Source organism: Corvus kubaryi, unplaced genomic scaffold (genome assembly GCF_017639235.1).
Source record: "Corvus kubaryi isolate FWS band 111438036 unplaced genomic scaffold, C.kubaryi_AGA036_p1.0 37398, whole genome shotgun sequence".
In the NCBI taxonomy this organism is placed as follows: Eukaryota; Metazoa; Chordata; class Aves; order Passeriformes; family Corvidae; genus Corvus; species Corvus kubaryi.
Window position 1 is genome coordinate 42673292 of NW_024581137.1, and position 24387 is coordinate 42697678.

The following is a 24387-nucleotide window of genomic DNA, read 5'->3' on the forward strand; positions in this document are numbered from 1 at the left end:
CAGACTGCATTTCTCTTAAATCAATTAAAAGGTGAACATCATTATGGATTGTCTCGGATAAACAGAATTTACACATCAGCTGGCGTCACAAAGAGCTCCTAATTTTTGTATTACTTTTTTGAAATTAACTCCTTGAATGCTCAAAGAATACAGAGACCCCTTTATCTTCAAAAAGCACTTCCCTTTGATCTGAGCTTCTGTCATTGCTACCTTCATGGATAAAAAAAGATGATAGATCTTAGTATGAAGCTCACAATTGCTTTAGAAATCTAGCACTCAAAATGAAAAATGCAGAGAAATTATTCTGTAACATTCAGGAGTGGTGCAGTGCTCATAACACGGCTTCATCGTTTGCCCAGTGTGGGGAATCCTATCTGAACACCTCTGGAAGTGTCAGCTTCTCTCCAGCAAAGCTCTCCCCAGGCCAGCTGGCTGCTGACCTTGTGGAATGTACTAGCTCAGCAGAGCTCGGGCTGATCTGCTCTAATTCCCTCTCTCTGGAGCTTTTCTGTCCCACCAGAGGACACTGTGAGCACACAACTGCCTTCAGAGGAATTTAAAATATATATTGTGTACTAGATAAATGAACTGACTTGAATGCCAAGATTTTGTACTCAGTTCCATTCAATGGGGCTGTTAATTCATCCTGTTGCTCACTGGGTAAATTATTCCATTTGCTACAAAAGCAGTTGGTTTAGCATACTTTTGTTTGACTTTGCAGAGTGCTGGATGCGCAGCGCTTTTGAATAAGGCCATTCATTTATTTAGCTACTGAGCTAACTGGTAGTATTGTGCTGGTATTCACCCACATCTCTGGATACCATGGAAATAGTTGCTCCCTGGGTTCTAGGCATGCCTAAAATTTTAATGTAAATAAGAGTCATTGAAACTATTTTTAAAAATGTGTCTACAGTGGTAATTTAGATGAATTGTGTGGGACTAGGTGCGGGTATGAGGATGGCTGTGAGGAGGGGAGGTAGCAGCACAGCAGGCTGCCAGGGTGCTGGATGGTAGATGTCCTGAGGATAGCTGAGGTCCGTAAAACGGGTGGATTATGACACGTTTCTAAATTTTCATTTTCCTGTATTGTGGCAATACAAGCAGGGGAGAAAGAGGGGAGGAAGACGAAGGAGAGAGAAAGAAACTACGTTTCCCGGCGTGCCCCCGCGGCCTCGGGGCGGTGCGGGAGGAGGGAAGGGCAGGGAGCCACTGTGGGAGACGCAACATGGGCGCCTGAGGCCGGGGCGGAGGTCGGGGTGGGCTGAGCGCGGGGCCAGGCGGGGGTGCGGACGAGGCCGGTCTGAGGTGCTGGGCGGGCTCTCCCGGCCCCGCCGGAGGGGAGGGCGCGGGGGCGGGGGCCGAGGCCGGGAACGGGGTTGGGGCTGGGGCTGGGTACGGCCCGGCAGCTCCCGGCACCGCCCCCGTGCAGGCGGCTGCGGCGGGGGCGCTGAGCTGAGCCTGCCCCGCGGGACGCGGCCCGGCAGCCGAGCAGGAGGCGGTGAGGGGCCGGGGCCATGGCCGAGACCGGCTCTGTGCACGCCACCAGGTTCGAGGCGGCCGTGAAGGTGATCCAGAGCCTGCCCAAAAATGGTGAGTGCGGCGGGGGGGGTCCGGCGGCACCTGCGCCACCGGGGCCGGGCGGGCGGCGGGGCGAGGCCGCGGCCGCGGCAGGATCAGGGTAGCGGGGCCGCCCCGGCCGGGCGCTGTCAGCGGCTGGAGAGCCGCTGGAAATTCGGCATTAGTGCTGCTCTCCGCCTCTCGGGGGAAGCGCCGGCTCGGGGGCTTCCGAGCCCTGCCAGGAGTTCCTGAGTCGGGAGCCTGGACCAGGGGATCTGTCAGCTCCCCGCGATTTCAGCCTCCCTGAAATCTTGAAGTTGTTTTAACAAAGCTGTTACCGTGAGTTCCCCTCTGCTGAAAGAGTTAACAAAATGGAAAAGCAAAAAAAAAAAAATCAGAACGTATCTTTTTGATAAGAGTTATGATAATAATTTTTTTTGGAAGTTGATTATTACATACATCATTAATTCTGGTGTAAGTAAAATCGCATTTTTTTGAGGTTCTGAGGTAAAAGTCACTGTAGACTTCTAATGATTAGAATCCAACCTCAAGCTACTTGATTTAATGGATTGGTTATGAATCTTCACTGCCAGCTGTTAAGAGTTTTATATTTACATTTTCTACCTCTACAAAAGTGTGTTCCACAAAGGAAGAAAAGAAAAACAAATCGGGAGGTATATTGAAACTGTTACTGAAAGTGTTGTCAAATACCTAAAGTAAACAAAAACACTGTAGAAGGCTGTGTTTTGAGTTGTGTTTGTTTGGTTTGTTTATTTTTTGAGTTCTGGAGACTCTCAATAAGTTATCATTTGTTAACAGTAAAATGACTTGCAAGATACTTTATTTACTGGGAGCTAAACCTGTCCCTTTAAACTGAGTGAAAGGACATTGGCTTTATGTTACTTATTACCTTTTTTTATTCTAATTGTGGAGTCTGACCTTAGCAGTAGTAAAGGTTATAGTCCTTTAAACTCCATCTGAAACTTGCTGTTTGTACAGTAAATATTTTCAGTGGTGCTGGTTCTCGGTAGATGAGGTGAAGATGTTCTCTGTTGACTTATATTGTACTGCTGTGAGTCAGGCTGTAACAGACTGCAGGCTGTTTTCTCACAGAACCATTAAGCTTGTAAAATACTAATATTCTTGATGACAATTTAATTGTCTTTTAAAATGCTTTCACTAGGTTCATTCCAGCCAACGAATGAAATGATGCTCAAGTTCTATAGCTTTTATAAGCAAGCAACCCAAGGACCCTGTAACATTCCTCGGCCTGGATTTTGGGATCCAATTGGTAGATACAAATGGTAACTTTTCATGAGTTGTTGTTTTGGGGATTTCTTTTATGCTTGGAGTGGAGATGTTTAGAAGAGTAGCGCTTGGAGAAAGAATCTCACTAAACTCCTTCTTTTTAAAATAAAAATAACATTTACAAACTTTGATGCTCGAATTAGTTTTCTGTTGTATTCCAGCTTTCTAGCTCAAATAATTTATAACTTCACAGAGTTGCAGGTGGAAATGTTCCCTTGGATTATGCAGGTGGGCAGGTTTTTCTTGGACAACCAGCATTATGGTACCTCTGCAGTGTTTATCCCGTGTTGTAAAGTGAAATTTTAGGTGCTCTGCAGAATAAGTGATGTGGATGAGTGTCTGGAGTTCTTCCTTCTTGAGTTTTCATGTGTGATGTGAACCTGAAGTAAATAAGTGCTCACTGGCAACCACTAATACAGCTTTGAGCTCTTTGTGGGGAGGTTGGGTTTATGCGTCTTTCTGGTTTGTCTGCTCAGTGGAAGGGCTTCCCACTGTCTGTGTTTGCCTTGTCCTGGGAAGACCTCTGATTCACCAAATTGCTAAGTTCTGTTTGAAAAACCAATGTGAATGTTTTGCTTACAGTATTTTAATGATGATTTGTCCTGAAGAAAAAAAATTCTTGCTGTGTTATGGTCGTGGTGGTCTTGGGAATCTGTGAAATGATTCCTAGGACTTTTTTTTTCCTCCTTCCTTCCTCCTCAGCCTACCCAAACCAGAGGGCAGGGGACAGACTAGGGCAGTGAGCTTTCATCCACCTGGCTGATTGTAGCTGGAGTGTGAGCCACCAACCTTGGTGGTTTTCTGTGAGTGGGACGAATACTCTGGAATGTCAAGTCATGTGCAAGACTGAGGAAATGTTTTATTACAGTCTGTGTTCTGACAGATTCCTTGTGCAATACTGATAAATTTGGTTAGAGTCTTCGGTCTTGCAGAGTTGGAGAGGGGAAGATTTTATTTAGGTTATAAGTAGCTGCTGTGGTTAACTGGGCTGATGGCTACACTATTTGCCTAGTAGGCTGATGTGTCTTTTCTCAATTGCTAAACTCAAAAAGGACAGATTTTTCTTTTTGGCCTGTTCTGCCTCAGTGACAGCTGTTTGTAAGTGCTGGCTGAAGTGTCTGGGCCTGTTTGTTTTATACAGCAGAGGATCTTAAACTCAACTTAGTCAATAGGGTAATGTTTGTGTCTTACTTACAGCTTACTGGGTACAAAATCATAGGCAGTCAGTGAGGAGCTCTTCAGTCCCTACTCTGTTCAGTTTGTTGCTGCTTCTTCCGCTGTGTGATTATCCTAGCAAATTATATATTTGTACTTAAAAAAAAAAGTGAATCACTCTTGCATTTTACTTGTATCAGAGAAACTTCAGACATTACATAACTGACCTACTTAAGGCCAAGTTGAAAAAAATCCAGTATGCCCTGAAGATACTGAAGGTGTGCGACTTTCTTTCCTAGGGATGCTTGGAGTGCCTTGGGAAACATGTCCAAAGAAGAAGCCATGATAGCCTATGTTGATGAAATGAAAAAGGTATGTTTACTAATGCAGGGATTTTCTAGAACAAATGTTCCAGAAATAGAGGAATGTGAGTTGGGTCTTGCTGACTACTACTGCCAAAGCTCAAAATGAGTTATCCCCTATGTGAACTGTTACATTTCAGTACTATACTGTTTGGCCTGTGGGGAGAAGAAAATTACAAAGTTCCTTTGTAAGCTACAGAATTTGTGTTGTTTTCAGAGAAACATGAGAGTTCTAGCTGATTAGAAGCTTCAGTGACAGAGCTAAAGAAAGTGAAATACTGAAATCATGGTTAAGGGGGCAGTAAGGAAAAAAAACTGTACTGCAAACTGCATCAGTTCTTAGAGCTGAGAGAGGTAAGTGATCCTTATCCCAGAAAAGAGACTAAAACAACTTTCCAGAAGGACTTCAGGAGAAAAGGTCTCACTCTCATGACTGGAGACATGAAAATAATCATATATGTAAACTTAATATTTTTTGATTTTTCAGGAAGAACTCAGCAACCTGAATTTTCTGTACTTGTCATGAAAATACACCATGTATATTATAGTTGCAGTGAAACTATTAGCATTGAATAATGTGCTCTGTTTTGGAATAGATGTGTAGCTTGTAAACAGTCACAGTTACCATATTAAGCAGGAATTGCAGCATTAACTAAATTAAACAGAGTTAAAGTTTCATGTCTTTTATTAACTAACCCTTTTCACTGCAGTCTTTTCACTGAAACTTCTAGAAATTACTTTTCCAGTTTAAAGATTGTTTGCTGTCAATCTGGATAAAAGTATAATTGTAATCTATTATTATAATGAGGTTAGCATCAAAGGGAGAAGATCAAGGGGAAAAAGTTCTACTCCAAATACACGTGCTTTTTTCCTAGGCCACTATCTTGACATCAAACTCTGAACCTGTTTAATGGACAATGCAACAAAAATTTTTACTAGGCAAGGAGCTGGAGTCTGATTTACTGTTCTTTTGCCTGTCCATAGTTTTGGTAATTTAGTTCCTGCTGGTATTACTGTATCTGCTTTAAAATGAAAAATAAGCTACTCCTGAAAACACAGAAGGCCAAATACTGTTTGTTTGATTAAAAATCTTACTAAATTTTAATAATTACTTTGAATGTGTGCCACAAGGTTTAGTGCTTAATTTCAAATCTTGGATTCAATATATGTTGATATTTCAGTAGATTGCCTTGTGGGTTTTTTTAGGTGCAGTAACTGGTTTGGTCAGGACACCAAAACTAAGTGATACTGCAATGTTTGTTCTAAAACAACTCTAGTAAGCCTCCTTCTAGGAAGTCTGCTTACTTGACCCTAATGAACCACAAATACTCTTCCTCTGTGCGGATTACATGTAGGGATTGGAGAGCAAAGGACTTCTTGCCTTGCTCAGCTTTGAAACTGGAGAGTCTGTTTACCTTGCTTTTGGTTTCAGCTCTCACATTTGGAATACTAGCTTCAGCTTTTCCATCCCAATTGATTCTACTTGAAATGTCAATGGAAGTGCATTTCAAATGTTTCCACTGGGTGGTTCTATCAGCACATACTGCACTAATCCTCGTGGACTTACTGTGGGCAGTCTGCTGATGCTGCATCCATGTCTAAGAGACCAAAAACCCACTTGCAGGCTGATATCCCAGAACTGTGTTTAAGGGTGTATAAGATTCCCATATTCTCCCAGCCCTGGGGCATTCCCTGGCATTTGCACATTGTATTTGGGCTATACATGCATCAGATGACCCTGTCACAAAATTCTAAATTTGTTTTGGGTTTTTTTTCTCTCCTTATGTGGTAACCTTGAAAATCACAGTTGAGGAATGTGTCTTGGGTGAGATTTTGATATGCTGGTGAGAGATGATGAAATGTCTTATTTTAAAATAAACAAAATGCACCTGAGCTCAGATTCAAGGTTAGTTTGTTTCAAGTAGCATTTCTGAAATTTATTTTGCAATGCTGTTTAAACTAATTTGTTTACATTTCAGATACAATGTTTTGTTACATATTACAAATAAGTGATATCTTAGCCTGAAGCATTAACACTATATGGTGATTCTAGTTTAAAACATGAGTATATATGAATTATGTGTCATCCAAGGAAAACAGTAAATCAGGATACATAATAACTTATTTTTCACTGTCAAATTTTGAGATTGCTTATTAAGCCTGGTGGCTATATAAGTAAGGAGTTGCTTTTGTTTGTGGAAGTGTTTTTTCTTTCCATGCTCACCTAAAAGCTAGCAGGTAGAAAAAATCCTAAGAATTGCTCTAAGTAGCACAGAATATATTGAGGTCTGTTTAGAATACATGAAGAGCAGTAATGTGCAGACATCACAGAAATGCATGTATGAAACAGTTTACAGAGCTGACTATAGAAATAAATACGTAACAAATACAAGCCTTATTCTAGAATAGGCTTCTTGTTTCTCTCAATGTTATTGAAGTGAAAAAAGGCAATCACAAAACTGTTCAATCTCTGTTTCATATCCAGCTCTGTATCTGAGTATTTCTCCCTAACAAAGACAGAATGAATTACGTTCACTGGACAGATCAGAGAAGTGGCAATGAAACTGCAGGTCGATAGAATTGTTGTCTCTTGGTATCGTTGACTGGTTTGCAAGTGTTGACTTGCTAGGTGTTAGCCTGCCTGGAGCTCCTGCTTTGTGCAATAACGCTGCAGCTTTTGCTGCTGCTGCTTACTGGTGTGCTTGGTGCCTTTGAGCAGCATGTTCTGTGGCAGCATGTACCTTCATCTGTTGCTTTCTTGGTGCCCTTCAGGAGGAGGAGGTGTGCTGTAGCTGTTAGTTTGTTTCAGTCTGAGTTTCTACCTATAGCTATTGCCACTTTTAAAATATGGTAACTAAAGAAGTAGAGGATGAAAAAGGAACAAAGCTATTGGCAAAAAGCTTGTTTGAAAGGACTTAAACTAGAATGGGACAATAATACCATGTGCTTTTAAAATAGTATCCAACTATTTAATCTCTTCTGTTTAATTTATTTTAGATTTAAGATTTTGCATTCCTATCATATGATCAAAGGTATTGTTTTTGTAACTTAAAATGAAGAAATGCTCCACATTACTTCAAGAGCAGAACTTGGTTCTAGTTTGTTCTTCTTCTGAGTGTGTCTTTGTGCTGTCCCAGTTTTGCTGTATTGTGTCCATTTCTTCGTTTGGGTTTAGAAGCACCTAGTAGTGCACTTCTGATCTGCTCCTTGTGTTCCATTGAAAATGGCAGGGTTTGACAGTACAAAGAATCCTCTAAGACGAAAAAAATATTTCCGTTTTATTTTCTTTGTGGAAAGACTTGTCTATAAAATAATTATATCAGATAATAGCAGCCTTTTGAATTTTGAGATGGTTTAGTTCGAAATTGCAGAAATAATGGATTCCAAGGTCTACTAATAAATACGGTGTCAAGGGCTGTGTTTTAGTCTTGGCAAATGTGTTAGCTCTCTTATCTTGTCTTCACCTGAAGAAAATTAAGTAGAAGATTCTTGTTCAATAACTTAGTTTTATGTTTTTTCCCTGTAATTAAAAAAAGTTTAAAAAAATCAGAATAACATGTTTAGTGACTTAGTGAAGTGTTACTGAGCTTTACAATGACCAGCAGTTTCTAAAATCAGTTGAAATGAATGAATGAATCATTAAAATGCTGTTTCATAAGATGCTTCATGTTTTGGATTTGTGCAGATTCTTGAGAGTATGCCAATGACGGACAAAGTTGAAGAGTTACTACAAGTAATAGGCCCATTCTATGAAATAGTAGAAGATAAAAAGAACAGAGGATCTGACCTAACATCAGGTTCGGACAAATAACTTTTGTTGTACTACTGATAATCATAACTCAGTGTTTTGGGGGGCTTGTTTTCTGTAAATAATTTAAAAGCTAAATGTTACATGTCTCTGTTCATTCTCTTTACCATATGGCAGTTCGAATGGAGAAAGTCTCTAAGTATTTGGAAGGTAGGAATAATAAATTATGTGTAAATCCATCGTTTCCATTGTTTTGGTGCTGTAGGAACTTCCTGCTAACACTTGTGACTTCTGAGCTTGCCACCTCATTAGGCTGGATTTTGTTTTATTTTACTTTTGGGGTGATTAGATCCAGAAAGTTGCATGTTTAGTCCTTGTAGATGGGCTTTTTGAGCTTCTGAAGGAAGCCTGGAGGCAGGAGAGTATTTAAAATAAAACAACTCTCCCAACCAAATCAAGTTGTGCCTTTCTATTATGAAAAGGAACAACTAATGTGTACTGATACATTCTGATGTAGCTGTGGATTATCAAACTGAATGCAGTTCTGGTAATCCAGCTCTGTCATCTAATCTAAAATTAAAAAAAACCCACAGTCAAACCCCATGCTTTTTAAATCATGGCTTCTTTAACACACACAAATTTTCTGATGCTCAAGTTCATTAAAGGAATATTTGAATAGTTTAAATTACTGTCAGGTGGCAAACCTAGTGGTGTCACAGCTGCATAAAAATCAGTGTGTTGATTTATATTTAGCAATACCATTGTGAGGCTGTTTTGATCATACCAGTTATTATGTGTTCATAAGGTTGTAATGTGTTCATAAGGTTGTCGTGTAAGTCTTACAGTTCTTTAAATCTGGCTTAAAATGACATTTAAGAACTGAAATGCAACAGGGCAAAACTTGAAACTGATTTTAAAAACCAAATCCATTGCACAAATAAATTGGTTAATGTCCTTAAGAAGTATGAGTCAACTGGTTAAGTTGCCTTTTGTGTGTGGCTTTTTTCCCCCTACCTTAAAGGAAAATGGTTTTGTTATCAAGCGTCAGAGAAACAGAAATAGTTTTTCATTGTTTTGGGGGAAAAATAATGGTAGAAGTTTTTACATGGCCATTTTGAAAGTGCATATGACTTTTTCTCAACTGAAGTTGTGTATATTTCATGTGTGGGATGCAGTAAGTTTGCCTGACAGCTGGATTGATAGGCAGGTACGAGTATCAGTAGATTCAGGTCGGTGATCTGTCTAATAAGGATTTACTTAGTCTTGGTGTCTATGGCACAGTGCCAGAAGCCACTTCTTTAAAAAATGACTTGCCTAGATACACAGAGAATCATGGAAGTTAAAGTGTACCTGTTTCCATAACAAATCTAACATACTTGTTTTTTAAAGAGGCAGTTTAAACATAAGGTGGTGTAAGTTAAACAGAATAGCAGATTTCAGCTTTACCTTGTTCTGTCATTGTTGCAATAATTCTGGTGATATGTCATCGTTCATACCGCTTACAGGTGCAAGCAATATTTGATTATGCCACAATAAATTACGGCAGAATTTTCACAAAGTCCCTTGTGTGTTACAACTTTACCATTGCATTTAAGGTTTTGAAGCCCTTTCTTTGGCGCTCTTACCACTTCCCTGAATAAAAGCAAAGCTGGAAATAATTATTGTTGTTTACAGTACAGATATCAAAATATTTCACAGAAGTATGGAAGCATGATTACCGTCAGTCTTTCAGATACACACTAAAGAATAGAACCAACGTACCCAAGTCTGTGTTTGAGATAATACAGACACTGGTGACAATACTGTTAAAAATTGACACATGGTTATGTTTTGATTGTTTGAGTTTATCCAGTCCTGTTTCTTTCCTCACCTCCAAGCCCCTACAGTCTGTATATTCTGTTGTGGAAGGTATGTTTTTCAGGGGTGCACAGTTGGTATGTTCTGAAAACTGGGACCCTTCTCTGGACTACCTTGCTTCATATTGTACCCCGTCTTCTGGTCCATTCTGTTTTGAGTTTGCCTTCTGTTCTTCCATCAAACTTTAATCATGCAGATCATTATCTAACTGTTTAAGAATTGGATGCCACTACCTCAAAATCAACAGTTTCTTGAATTAGTGGAGAAGAATTGTCTATAAGTTCAGTGTACATCACATATGGATTCTGTATTGTCTCTAGCAGATTGGCCTCAACAGAAAAGTATAGCCTTTTAAAATTGCATTTCTAGTCTTTGTGGTTTCTTTGAAAATGTTAAATACAAACCATTGAAATACTGTCTTTCTGAACCAATAGAGCCTGTGGCTCCTTAATAAAGAACACAGAAGTCTGTCATGTCAGCATTGAAATAAATGACTTGTAACATCTACTAGAAAACCAAGACAAACTTACTGGATCCATGAGTTACAAATATCCAGACTCGAATATGTTGGTAAAGAAAGAAAAACAAATAATTCCCTCCAATAGGCTGAGCAAATCTGAGAGTTATTTTGAAAGCATGTAACCTGGGTAGTGTTTGGAAAGGTCACCCTGCAGCTGTGTGAGAAGCTTGACTTCTCTGGAAAGCTGTGTCAGTAGTCTCTTTCTGACAGGTATGAAGTGCTTCTTTACAGAAAAAGCCACTGACAAATTATTTTTGGGTACATGAAATACTTGACATCAAAGAAGAAAGTGGGCTCTTAGCTGACATAGCACTGCAGAAGGGAAGATGCAACTCTTGCAGCATTATAGAAAGACTCTTGTTTGTAGCTGCTGGAAGAGTAGAGGGACTGTCCCATAAGGTGGGAGGGTGCTTTAGAGGAGCAGCATTTTAACGTTTTGTACTTGCTAGTAAATGCACAAGAAATCTGATGTATAAGCCAATGCTAAAAAGGCAAAGAAGTTTCCAAACACCATTGCTCAGTAAATGTGAAATTTTTAGAATGCACATTCAAGCTTTCTTGTGTAATACTTAAGAAGCCAAAGGTGGGCTAGGATTGGCACCCTAGTCATCTGATACTGTGTGGAAAATATTGAGAGTTTCAGAACCAATTCATGCTTCAGAATGTTCCCCTGAAATGTTTGTGGATGCTTTCTTTTTTCTGAATGAGAGTAAACCAAAGCGGGGCAAGAAAATCCCTGTCTGACAGGCCCACACTAAGTTAAGGTATCTGAACAACTAAGCAAGGTATCTGGAAATTGTTTACAAGTTGTTCAGTAGAATTTTTCTGTACAATCTTTCTGCTTTGTGATAAGACATCTAATCTGTTCTAAAATCCTATCAAATAAAGATGACCCTTTGCCTGCATGCTGAGTAGTAATGGTGTTAGTAAGCCTGTGAAAATGAAGTGCTCCCTCCAGTAACAACAAGCTGAATACTGCAGAGGTGGTAGAAAGTTTCAGCATTATAATACTCTTAAACTTTGGCTTCCTAAGGAGTGTTTCTCGCCTGAAAGCTTTGCTCCCAGCTGCGTTGCAGTTGCACCAGATGAAGGTCTATTGAAGTAAGGTGCTGTGTATTGTTGCATATGCTGGTTTTGGGCAATGCTGATGGCAGCATGGGCTGTTAGAGAGGAGCCTGTGCAGGGCACTGCTTGTGTGCATGGCAGAAGTTGGCCTGGCTCACAGGCAGACACAGCTGTTTAACAATTTGCTTGGTGTCTTCCTGCATTGGATGTGGGAGCTATGTTTAAAAAACAATACTCACTGAGGTCTGTGTGCTTTTAGAACAACCAAATACATGTAAAAATTTGTATTTCAAGGGCAGTAGTTAGTACAGGACGTAGGTCAAGCTTTGAAAAAAGTGAACCTGTTCTTCATTATTACTTTCCAAGTGGAAATACTTTTCTTACTCTTAAAACAGTATGTTTTCCAACTGTGTTTCTTTAGATTGCCTATGACTAGTTTATCTTTTTGAATAGTTTTGTTTTATCAAAGACCTTCTCAGATTATTTTCAACATCTTGGCTTTCTAATGGGGAATTTGGTGGCTCTTCCTGCTCGTGTGCAAGCCTTTGCTGTGAAACACACTGTTTGCTTCATAAGCTCACTTTTTCATGGCAGTTTGACTTCAAAGATACTTGCTTAACAGATTTCCTTCTCTTTCCTTCCACCTTTCTTCACTAGAATTCAGTGTTGGTGAATCTTCTTAGTCATTCATAAGAAGAGGAAAAAAAGCTAAAATCCATGTTGCTCTGAAGTGCAGTGCGTTATTAGGTTCTGTTAGTGGCTGCACCATAGTGAGGAAGTGCATTGAGGCAGGAGGAGCTGCTGGGTGTGTGGGTGAATGAGGTTTTTAAAATCCCATCCTTTAAACTTTTCTCCCCTTCTAGTTTCCAGTGATAAATTAACAGGTGTAATCAAGGTTACAGATGATATTCAGAAAGGCTAGTGTGAAACTTACTATACAATTTTTTTTGTTACTATCTCAGCAATTTAACCTTCAGAAGTGTCTAGAACATTCTCTCCAGCATTTGCTGCAGGCTGGGATTATTATAAAAGATTAAGGGCTGGGCCAGCAAGTGTCAGTCAGTGGAGAATCTCAGTGAGATGTGGAATCAGTGTCTCAACAAGCCATGACTTGTCCTGTTGCAATCTATACCTGCTTCAGGTTTTACACGCCAAATCTCAGCCTCCTTTGTGACTCGACTCCAAGCTGATGGCTTTATGTCAGTGCTGTCTAACAGTGCTGGAAATTAGGGCAGAGCATCAGTGTAGCTCTAAGCGTGAGTATTTCAATGGCTCTCCTCTCATTCAGAGTGGTAGAGAATATATTGCCACGGGTGAGCAGCAAAGTATCCTATTGTGAAAATGTAAGATTAAAAATTGTTTCTTTCTAAGTGGAGGGAGCTATGAGAAGATTTCTTCTATGAAAAAAAAAGCCTGTCTGTATTGTGATTCATGCTGGGTTGAGTCAGCAGTAACAGTTTTGGTGCATAACTGGTTGTTGAACTTGGATTTTTTTCCTTCCAGCCAGACAAGATTTCCCTGTAAAAGGGAAAGTAAATGTCAAAAGCTCTTCAGGTTTCATAATCTAGAAGAAGATGTACCCACTTGCTATAAAGTTCTGGTGTTTTATATTTTAGCTGTCTCATTGTAGTTAAGATCTTGTGATGAAAGAACTGGAATCCCTATTTCTCACAGCTCTGTTCTATAAAGACAAGCTACAAAGAAGCAGTGGATAGAGGTGTGGGAGGCTGGGGAAGGACAGCTGTAGGTAGTCCTATCTTGATTGCTGTCAGAAAAGTTCCCAGTGGACACGGACTGGTGTTTCATGTTTAACTTTGTATAGCAAAAATAATTAATTATAGCCTTTAAGATGCATGGAAAAGACATTTATTTTACCTCTGAGGCTGTGTTTGATACGGGCTTTGTAAAAGGCAGTTCAGATGGTAGGCTTGGAGCAGATGGCAGGAGAACATGATCTTAGTGTTGTTTCACTTTTGTTTGTTTTTTTCTTGTACAGGGCAAAACAATTTTTGATTCGGGCTACAATATGTGACTCAGTAATGTGGCCTTGTGTTGTTTTCAAGCATAATTCAGTTTTCTTTATAGAGTTCTGAGTTCACTGTGCTCGTGTTTTGCATTTTCTGGGACAGAACTCAAGAGTGTAATAATGCTCCTTCCTATTTGCCATGCAAAGTGAAAGTTCCAAATGATGACTGTATCTCGTCTGCACAGAAGAGAGCTTAGCAAGTTTTGCTCCTCCCAGAGGGAAGTAGTACCGAACTTGGGGACATCCTGGATCCTGGAGTGATCTTACTATGCTTGCAAGTTACAATATCTAAGAAGCAGCTGTTGTTCATGTTCATTCTCACATGTTGGCTAAGGTGCTGACAGTAAGCTGGCAAAGCCTGGATCCGTTGGTCTTGCTGCACGTGCACCGCGTAACCAACCTGCATGTGCTTGGTGGCCCTGTGCTCTGGACATCTGGGGGCCTTTGTGGAACTACCTGCTAGTGCTGGGAATGCCTGTGGAGCAGCTGCTGTTCTCCCTGGGCTTCTGTCTGCCAGGAAATCCCAGGAAGGTTGTCTCTACTGCAGAAGGCTGAGGAGCATCAGGGAGGAGGGAAATGCATCCAAGTCAACCCCAAAACTTGGTATCTTTATTTATATGGCACATATTCTGAAAATTCAAGGGAAAAGGTACTGGTGAGATGGATGGAAATGACAAACTCAGTAGATAATATCCATTAGATGCTGGAAAGTGTAAAGGTCTGGGATGACTAGTCAGTAATCCTAAGTACTGTACTTGCAAGTTAATATAAATGTCTGAAAAGTTGCTGTTTTCTGTGTTTGTTCTTATCCACAAGCTATTGTTTTAATGCTTATTAATGGTAAATAAAGGGATTAAATTGTTTTATTAAATACAGTGGCATCTCTTTGGGTGTAACAGCCTGAAAAGCACATAAGCAGGGAGAGGAGTGCTGACAAAACAAGGCTGTAGTCTTTTGGAGTATATTAAAAGAAAAATAAAAATGAGGAGAGGCTTCTTTTTCTGTTATAGTAAAGTTTAGGAAGACTAAACCACAAAAAAAAAAAGGAAAACTATATAGAGGAAGATGTGGCTGCCCCAATATGTGTGTTTAGGGTGTACATTTTTCAGAGAACTTGTACCTAATGCACTTAAATTTAAAAAAAATAAAACCATGGTAGTTAAAGTGATGAATTTTAGATTTTTCAGTCTGTGTTTCTGACAGACTCTTCTAAAATCTCTTTTTATTTGTGATGGGCTCTTGTTTGAGTAGTGTAGAACAGATGTTACAGAGCAGGCTGGGCCCCGGAAATTTTCTTTGTAGTGTCCTACATTAAAAAGAATGTAAGGAAATGAGGGTATAGAAACTCTTGTTCTAGCTGAAGAGCTTATTGCTCCCAGATGCTTGCATGTACCTCTTGTGTCTCCTGCAGGCACTCCTTGCAGTATTTCAGTATATCAGTTTCAAAATGAGGTGGGGATTTGTGTAACCACGTGTATTGGAAACAGCAGAACATGGTTGCACAAACTTGGAATTGAAGCAGAGAGCCTACTTGGATCGGTAACAAGCATGAAACATCAAGGGTTGATGGCTAGAAAATAATTATAGTTACCTGATTATCAAAACAATTTTGTACAGTATATAGGTCTCCTGGCGGTTTAACATAAACACAGGCGTGCAGGGAGATCCCTTTACAAGGTGATACAAGTGTAGGTCATGGAAATAATCTTCTAATGGCTAAGATTTTGCTGCTATTGAGCAGATAATAAAGTTAAGGTATTTCATGAAAGCATGTAATTTTTATTAAACAATGAGGGTGTACACAGCTAGCTAAATATTTTATCATGTCTTTCATGTGCTGTTGTAGACTGGCTCCTGATCACTGCTGTTTTCAAAGCATGTGAGAGGCTGTAGTACTTGTATGAGGATGATACTGGGCTAACCATCAGTCCAGGTCCAGCAATGCATGTTAATTTTGTATAAGCATTACATGCCTGTTCATAAAACAAAAATACAAGGCATTTGAGAAAAACCTGCTAGGCAAGGTTCTCTTTGCAAAGTGACCTTCAAGCTGGGGCATATCTACAGAGGCATTTAAGCTCTGAACTCCCATCTGGGTAACGAAAACAGCCTCAAAATATGTGGAGAGTTAGAAATCACATACTTCTGAGAAACTTAGCCCCATTATACAGGTCATTGAAAAGAATTGTAGTGCTCCCTTTAAAGAATATATTTAGAATGGCTTTAGAAATCCCTCAATAGAGCTGTAGAGCTGTGACTAGAAAATAAACATCTAGTGAAAGTTTGTAGAGAAGCTGCATGTCTGTTCTTCACATCCTTTCCATCTTGCCTTTTTTTTTTTGTTTTTTGGTGAAATCGTCTTCCTTTCTATTTCGTCTTGTTACTGTTATACAGCTCCTACTATTTAGCTTTAAAAACTGTCACAAATCTCACAGGTTGATGTTGTATGTAGTGAGATGAAAGTAATAAATGAAGAGGAATTCTATAGTATATAAACTATGGCAACAGAAAGAGCTACTAACATTTTGCATGCAGTTGAAGTGAGTAAATGAAATAAAGGGGTGAGGGGTGGCTGGGTGGGATTAGCACAAACCAAGTAAGGTTTTAAAAGCTTGCTTAACTTGTGTCATTCACATTAAGAATATACATTCCTCACAGAACAGCCATTAACCTACTAACAGGGGATGTAGAAGTCACTGCTACTTGGCTCTGTTTAGTCTTTAACCCTGTCACCCCCAGGATTAGTCATCATATCTGGTTCCTTAGCAGATACTCAGAGCAACGAGGATGGTAGCCAACCTTGGTTTTACCGTGTAGTAAGAGCAGCTGGGGATGGACCTGAGGAGGGATAGCAGTGTAAGGGTTCTGAGGAAAAGCACACAATCAGGCCTGGCCTTTCAAGTGGCCAAACTGTACAGGGTTTTGTTCTTAGAGTCTGCATCAAAGCAATGCCTCTTTATGGTCTTTGGGAGCACTGTTGCTAAGAATGACTTTGTGGAAGAAATATGCTCCTGATGGATTTCAGTTATCCAGGTGTCCTGTGGTGTGATACCATAAATCTGTAACTGTTGATACATTCTCCTAGTTCCTCCTCTTAATTTAAATGTACGTGATATATCACTTAGAAGTTTCCCCAAATGAATAATCTCCTTACTGAAAGTAAGCGAAGAAAAAACATGCTTGAATGTTCAAAGACCTTCCTTTCAAAAAGAAAATAAGTAAATCTTAGGAAAAAGCTTATGGTATAGCTGGGGCTTTTTACAGTAGCTTTGGTAGGCTGAGGAGCTTTACAGTTTTAATTCGCCTTCACAGCTCAGTGTTCCTCCTGGTCTTGTCTTTCCTGTTCACTCCCACGGCTGGGTAGGACGCATGGATGATTGTGTCCCCGCTCCCTTGTTGTTCAAAAGGAAGGGTGATGTGTGCCTTACGGTGCCAAGGGGGCTGTGTCTGTGCCTAATGCTCATGCTGTGAGGACATAACTGTTGCCTTATACTTCTTATGCTGCTACTTCTCAGAAAAACATCTTGAGAACTTGGATTCACAATTAATGAAACACACGTGAGAAAAAAGATGAGAATATGTTGGTATTTCTCTTTTGTGAAACAAATTTCTGTGCCAATAAGAAGTGTCCTTCAACAAGGAGAAAATGAGCAGGTGCTTATATTCTTGTACTGTACAAGACAGACAATTGCTTTTCCAATTCTTGTTTTACAATAAAGCAGGGTTTTTTTAATCTTCAGATAAGAGATGGGTTAGCAATCCAAAACAGTGATGCAGGGTGCCCACAGAAACATTACCTTGCAATAAAACTCAGGTGAACTTAATATTTAGCATACTCATTGTTACTATACAGTAAGTTATTTTACCTTTTTTTCTTTTTTTTTAAGTGCTGTGGATAAGCTTGGAAACTAGAGAAGTGTGGGAAGGCTCTTCATGGGAAGGTTAAACTAGAAAAAAGCCTTAGCCTTAAATTAACCATGCAGCAGAGAAAGTAGTGAAGCTGATTTGGCAACTCCAGTGTAATTGGATACTATTTTGCTGTTTAATGTTAAGCCTAAATGTAAGAATAAATCTTTCAAGGTTCTGACAAGGGAACGTAGCAATTATGTAAATGAAATGCTGTGGTGACAATGAAAACAGTCAGATTTCAGCCGTGGAGCCAGTAAACTGTGTCTCACAGAACCTCTGTACCTTTATACTCTGTCCTGACATAGGAGGCTTAAATGATCGTCAGGATGTATTTGACTGTAACTTTTTTTACAGGATGTGGTAGAATTGTCCTTTTATATACTTCATATTTTTAAAGAGTCTTTACATTTCAGTTCTTTGTACAGTTACAGTAAATTGTGATCAAAGATATGGAAAACAAGGATTTGGTAGTTACTTAGTCTATTTCAATATTTGTTTTTTTAAATATTTATGAAAAAAATGCTCAGTGTATATATTAATGTCATCAACTTTTTCACTGAAATCAGAGAACTTATTTCCATGTGTCGTTTGCTAGGTAAAGATCTGTATAAATGTAAGTCTTCTTACCATATTTTGCATCTGCATAAATTACAGCAGATGTGTGGAATATTGTATTTACCTTATTCAGAATTCTGTTGTTCACATAATTGAATAGATTGTTTCAAGATTTGCCTTTGAACTGTGAGCAGTTTTGAAGCATTTCAGCCCAAAAGGGAAATTCTGTTAAAACACTTGACTTCTGGGTTTAAAAGAACATGGCCACATCAGTCCCAGCTGCAGCTGTAACGTAAATACTGTAATAGGCTTGGTCTGAGTCTTCTTCTGGAAGTGGCTGCAGTCTCTTTCCTGTGGGTTGTCTCAGAGTCATTGAGAATATCTGCACCAGCGGTCAGGCGCTCAGTGATGGGCCACAAAAGAGAAACGTTAAACCAATTAATAAAGAGCTTACAGAAATAAGCTGCCATTATTTGGTACATCTTCTAATATGGAAATACTTTCCTAGAACTGTGACTGATAGTTTTGGAGGTGGTGGTGTATGTTTGTTTCTTTTAAAATACATCTTTTTTTCTTTGCTTTTTTTCTTAGACCTTAGTAATGTTATGAATTCCACTCCAAATATAAAGGCTGTAAATGGAAAAGCTGAAAGCAGTGATAGCGGAGCAGAATCGGAAGAAGAAGGGCTTCGTGAAGAGGAAGAAAAAGAACTGCAGATAAATGGAAAGGGTAAGTTTTCCAGACCATTGGGTCTCCCAGAGTTATTCTTAGTCACCTAAGTGGTGAAGTATCATGAATGCTGTACTTTTCCAAGAGAATTAGATGCGAGTACATGTGAATGCGTATGTGAAAAATGTCTGTGTTTCAACCTAGGCTGTAAGAATTAAAACTAGTACAAATTTGTAAACTATGCCATATGATTTTTGACTTGCCTAGCAAGTTCTGTCAGAAGGTTATCTAAACATCTATACCCTGCATTGTTTTGGGTTTTGTTGCCAGTGCTTTTTTGTAAGAGCTGTGACTGGCTACATGGCCTGTATGAGTAGAATTGAAAATTATTTTCTTCAGAGAAAATAAAACAGAACTTTCAGTGAGATTCATTCAGAGAGTCCATAAAGAATTGGATGCTGAAATAAGAGCATCTGCTGAAAAACAAATGAAATTGCATACTTAGAATTCTATACCGATGTTCTCCAAGGACATTAGGATTATTATTTTGTTTAGCAGAGAGACGTACTTTGGATTTACTTACTTATGTTTAAAGTATCTGCTCTTTATGCAAATTAAATTTTACATTTATACTTTTTATAAGGACAAGACAATCCACACAAATGGGAATCTAGGAGCATTTACATGTTTTGTTCTGCAGATACATTGTACATACGGTCCATTAGCAAGTTAGGTGCTTGAAGAAATATGTTTTGAGCTATTAGGTGTAGAGCTTTCTCTTTGCAAAGTTTTCTTTTCTTTTACAGATTATAAGAATGTGAAACCTGAATCAGCAGCTGCTAAGGATTTGGAAAGTATTGTTAGTAATGGCTGTTATAAGGACAGCTTTATCCCAGATATGCAGAATGGCATCCAGACCAAATCTGCCTTGAATGGCTTGAACCCAGAGGAAGAAACAAATAAAATGGAGCCAAGCCTAGAAATAGCTCATAATGCTGCTCACCAAGGTATTGTCCTTCCAAGACCATGTTTTCATTTGCATATGTTTTTCATGAAATACATTCTTTTTCTGAAAGCTTAATCCCAGGATTCAGAGAGTAGCAATGGTGTCTTTCAGTTGCAAAAACCTGAAGACAGAATACTAAAAAAAAAACCCAACTAATTCCAGTTTAAAATAAAGCTTTTTTTTTTTACTATGTCCTACAGAAAGAGAGATGAATTCAGAGACGGAGAGGCCCAAGCCTACAGAAATAGAATTGTTTTCTTGTAATATCATTATGTTACCTATGCAAACACTATTTGCCTTTGAAAGTGAATTTGTAGTAAAACAAAAATCACTTATATCTGATCTATCATTCTGAAAGGCTGAACATTTTATAAATGCCAGTTTGTTGAAACTGGGATCTGAATATATACTTTTAATACTAATGTAACTTTAGGCAAAACTACTTTATACTGAGCTTAGGAAGGAGATGGTAATGAAAAAGGCAAAATTAAAATTTATAATGCAGAAAAGTCAGTATGAGGTATAGTTTTCCCACAGTAAAGGTTTTATGTAATTCCTAAATTAATATAACATCTTTATTCAGAATCTAAGTTTAGGATGACAGTCGTAGATAGGTCATTAACTGATGCTCACCTACACATTTTAACTCATTGCACTAGTCTTTGCCAGGGTTGGCTCAGCTGACTCACATTTACAAAGCAGGTGTGCTATCCCCCCTTCCCTGCAGGTGCAAGTGAAGAGAATACTGAAGAGATCTCAGCAGCTCAGCATTTAACCAGTGATTCAGACAGTGAAGTTTATTGTGACTCTATGGAGCAGCTTGGACTAGAAGAGGTAGGGGTTTAGTATTCCTGGGTGCATTTTGAAGCTGGTATGCTGCTTATTTTTTAATAGGTTCCTCTCCATCAGGTGAACATGGAGATGCAGAGGTGAATGATGTGGCTCATGCATGCTGTCCTTCTGTTTGAACTATTTGTCAGCATTTTACAACTTGGTTACTGCTGATCTAAAAGCCTTGAAGCCCTCAGAGAATTTATGTGAGGAGAAGGCTTCAAAAACAACAGTATAAAGAAACAATTGTTAAAAAAGGAAGAACAGTACAAAGAAACTAAGGTCTGTGCCCACAAATTAATTTATGGTCTCATAACATGTGTAGGGACCAAAATTCAGCTATTTTTAAGAAACGGGAAGTATCTTTGTAACAATTCACTTTTTGTTTGCTTTTTGTATGCCCTGATGAATTCTGCATTTGTTTCTTAGAATAAATAAAGAATAAGCATTAGCAGGTGGCCTGTAGACCAGTGCCTGCAAGTAGCCTAGGTCTAAAGTGGGAGATAACAAGGACTTCTGTGTTCTCTTGTATTCTCTTCAGTCATAATGTACATCTCTGACTTTCCTATAAAAGGTGAGCACCAACTGTGCTGCCGTAGTTTTGACTGGATTTGTGCTCCTGCTCATTACTACTCATAACTGTAGCCTTAGGTGGCTTACTGGTCTAGACCTCCTTCAGAGGCCCAGGTTAAGTGTGGGCTTTGTAGATTGTACTCAGATACCTTGTTTCCTAATTCTAGAAAGGAATACGTGAATGGGGCCTGGGATCAGAAAAGCCAGTAAGCACTCAAATATTGCATCATTCTCTTGTCTAGCTTTTCCCTGAGTATGTAGGGAATTAATTTTAACAAATCAAAATTTTGCCCAGTAATGAAGCATGCTGGGAAATGTAATTTGATAGAAGTGCTGCAAGCTGTCTTATCTAGCTGATTTCCCAATCTTGTGTATTGTTCAAGCTTGTTTGAGATTCTTTAATTGAAGTGGGTGGATAATTTGTCAGTTTCCCAACCTGCATGAGGAAAGTTCTAGTTTTGCACAAAATAACAAATGTTTAGGTATATGTAAATAAATACACAAGTAGAACTACAGGTGAATGAACTCAAACTAGAAGAGGTTCATTTAAAGAAATAAGTACAGCTGTTTCTTCGAAAAAAAGTGGCAAGCACTCTGCCCTTCAGTTCTGATGATCCAGAACTGCTGTTTGACAAATCTGGGCAGCAGTTTCCATTTCTCTGGCCATCCTTTTGGTTATTTTGGCCTCTCCATGAAAGTATTTTTTGGCTAACTGAGGTCCCGAGTCTGCTTCAGCATATCCTTGTGCAAGGGCCTGTCCTTGCCCTATGTCAAGGGCTGATAGAACCACCCACCATAAGACAGTCCTGGTGCAGAACCTGAACAGCCCCTGTGTCATCCTTTTTTAATGTCCTCCTCCAGTACCACCAGTTTTGAGTGAGAAGTCGATAGAATACTCTGCCTTTCCTTTGTGTGGTACAGGGTGCCGCCAAGCTGTTTTGAGCAGGCTGATGATAAAGCAGCGCGCTCTTTTTGCTGTGAGTACAAACTGCCTACCAAAGGTTGCTGACAGCATGGGCCTTCTGACTGCGGGTCCCAAATTCAAGTGAAGAGACTGTTTTACTGTCTAGGTAGCAAAGCCAGTTTTACAGGGAAAACTGAATGGTTTTAGACCTTAATGTTCTACTTTAGTAATTATTGAGTATTAGTGTATGTTGGAAATGTCTAAAGAAATTCCTGTGGCATCACTGTTGTGAGATTTGCCTGAAATGCCTTCTCAATTTGGAAATGACATTTAGACAATAGTAAGTATATTCTACAGGAAAACAACTGCTGCCCTCAAAAGAAAAGTCTTAATTCTGGGCAAAGTATTTTCTTAATGTGAAAGTAAAGATGATATTTTTTCCTTTTTAATGTTTAACTGTCATATTTTACAGAATTTAATTACTTGCTAATGTTAATTTGTAGCCCTTGGAGATCATCACATCAGCTAAAGGATCTTTAAAGCATTCATCCCATTTCTTGGATGTAGATCACAGTCTTCTGTTAGAAAATACGGATTTTCCAAGGCACACTTGCATGACTTACGGGAATCTCCAACCTGGAAATACTGGAGAGGGAGTAGCTGAAGAACAAGGTGAAGTCAAATGTGGAGGAGAAGATGGCAAAGCCAGTAATGGGGGTCCTCACAAGGAGAAAAAAGGTGGAGAAAAATCAGATTTCTACAATGTCAGAAGAGGGAGAGGTACTGTGACCCTGCATTTGTGTTCCCCACTCTCCTCACTGCCATAAGTTACTAGTGCCTGAGAAGCACCTGTCAACACGGTCCAGTGGGACAGTCATGTGTATAGTGCTTCTGCTCTTCACAATAAAAATAGATGACAGAATGCTAATACAGTGGGTAACTTATACTCCAGCTGCTGCTTATGGCACCTAGGTTTTTAGAGATGTAACCCTCAAAACCAGTCTGTGCCTGAGAAGAGTTTCTTTAGAAGTTACGTATTTGTTGTTAAATACATAGGCATTTATAGCTCTGTGGTGGTTTATCTGAAACCATGGAATGCCTTGGAAAGGTATCAGTGACACATTGTTTTGTATGTAATTGGACTGTTAGCCACACCTTTGAGTGATCCTGATACTATCCATTATGATTCTTAAAACTTAATGATTCTTAATCCCATAATAGCCCAGATGTTCAATTTATGTTGAACCTCTGCGCTTTTTAATTCCGTAATACTTCTAATACTGTCACCTACAAGAAGCACCGTATTCCAGTGGCATGATCTGTAAAGTCAAGGATAAAATTAGTTTATCTTGTACTTACAAAAAAAAAAGGCAGAAAGTATTTTATTTATATATAGCATGTCTTTTTGTATAGCACCTATAAGTAATCAGATGGAAAAATTAAAAAGAAAATCCAGATAAAACATTTCTGTTGAAAACTATTATAAAGAACATACTATAGTTAACCATCTCCTCTCCTCTCTTGTTTTACTGAAGTTTGCTACTTACAGGCAGAAACATGACAGGCTAGTGGTAGTTGTATCTAGTTTAAGCAAGTATTGTAGATTTCAAATAATTATCTTATCACTGTGTTCCAGAGATCTTTGTTTTCCAGCTGGACACTTTGCCAAACTTAAAACACATACTAAGACAGATCTTACTTTTTGCTAGGGCAGAACTTACTACTGAACTTGACTGGTTGTGAATTAACAGCTTTTTCTAAATGTTTTTGCAGTTCTAGGAATTTGAGTTGTTCTAGGAATTTGTCACACTGAGGCTGTAGGGAAACATCTCAGATGACATTTCAGTGACCACCCAGTGCTGCTGAACTGTCTGAATATAGCCTGTGACGAGGAGTACCACACTCCAGGGTGAAAATTGAGGGAGGAAATTGAACTGTTAAACATTTTCAGTAGAGTCATAGCCCATTCTGTGTTTTTTGTTTCTGTTTTTCCCCCCTCAAAACAGGACATAGACTTCAGCCTTTAGGACATGGTTCCCAGGGTGGCCAGATGGGCAGTGGAGGGGATGGTGAGCGCTGGGGCTCCGACAGAGGTCCCCAGGGAAGCCTCAATGAGCAGATTGCAGTAGTGCTGATGCGGCTGCAGGAGGACATGCAGAATGTCCTGCAGAGGCTGCATATGCTGGAGGCTGTTGCAGCATCACAGGTACTATTCTCTGGAGTTACTTGATCACCTTTTACTAAATGTCTTTGGATATTTGTGTGCTTTTTCAGATTAAAATTTCAGACAATATTTTCTTAAACTGTAAAGACATTTCAGTTATATTCTGTAGCTGAGTCCA

At 39.3% G+C, this 24387-nt stretch overlaps 1 protein-coding gene across 4 annotated transcripts in view; it reads left to right on the forward strand.

Annotated features, from left to right (window-relative positions):
- The first annotated feature begins 1375 nt into the window (after window positions 1-1375).
- ACBD5 (acyl-CoA binding domain containing 5) overlaps window positions 1376-24387 on the forward strand; it is a 32849-nt gene continuing 9837 nt past the window's right edge. Inside the window, exons 1-10 of one of the 4 annotated variants that reach the window (XM_042043184.1) lie at window positions 1376-1590; window positions 2741-2861; window positions 4320-4392; window positions 8068-8179; window positions 8308-8340; window positions 18654-18791; window positions 19538-19738; window positions 20465-20571; window positions 22549-22825; window positions 24052-24251. In XM_042043184.1, coding sequence (XP_041899118.1) covers window positions 1515-1590; window positions 2741-2861; window positions 4320-4392; window positions 8068-8179; window positions 8308-8340; window positions 18654-18791; window positions 19538-19738; window positions 20465-20571; window positions 22549-22825; window positions 24052-24251 — 1338 coding nt within the window. In that variant the 5' untranslated portion in view covers window positions 1376-1514. The remainder of the gene's footprint in view (window positions 1591-2740; window positions 2862-4319; window positions 4393-8067; window positions 8180-8307; window positions 8341-18653; window positions 18792-19537; window positions 19739-20464; window positions 20572-22548; window positions 22826-24051; window positions 24252-24387) is intronic. The other 3 variants (XM_042043182.1, XM_042043183.1, XM_042043185.1) reach the window with 3 other exon arrangements.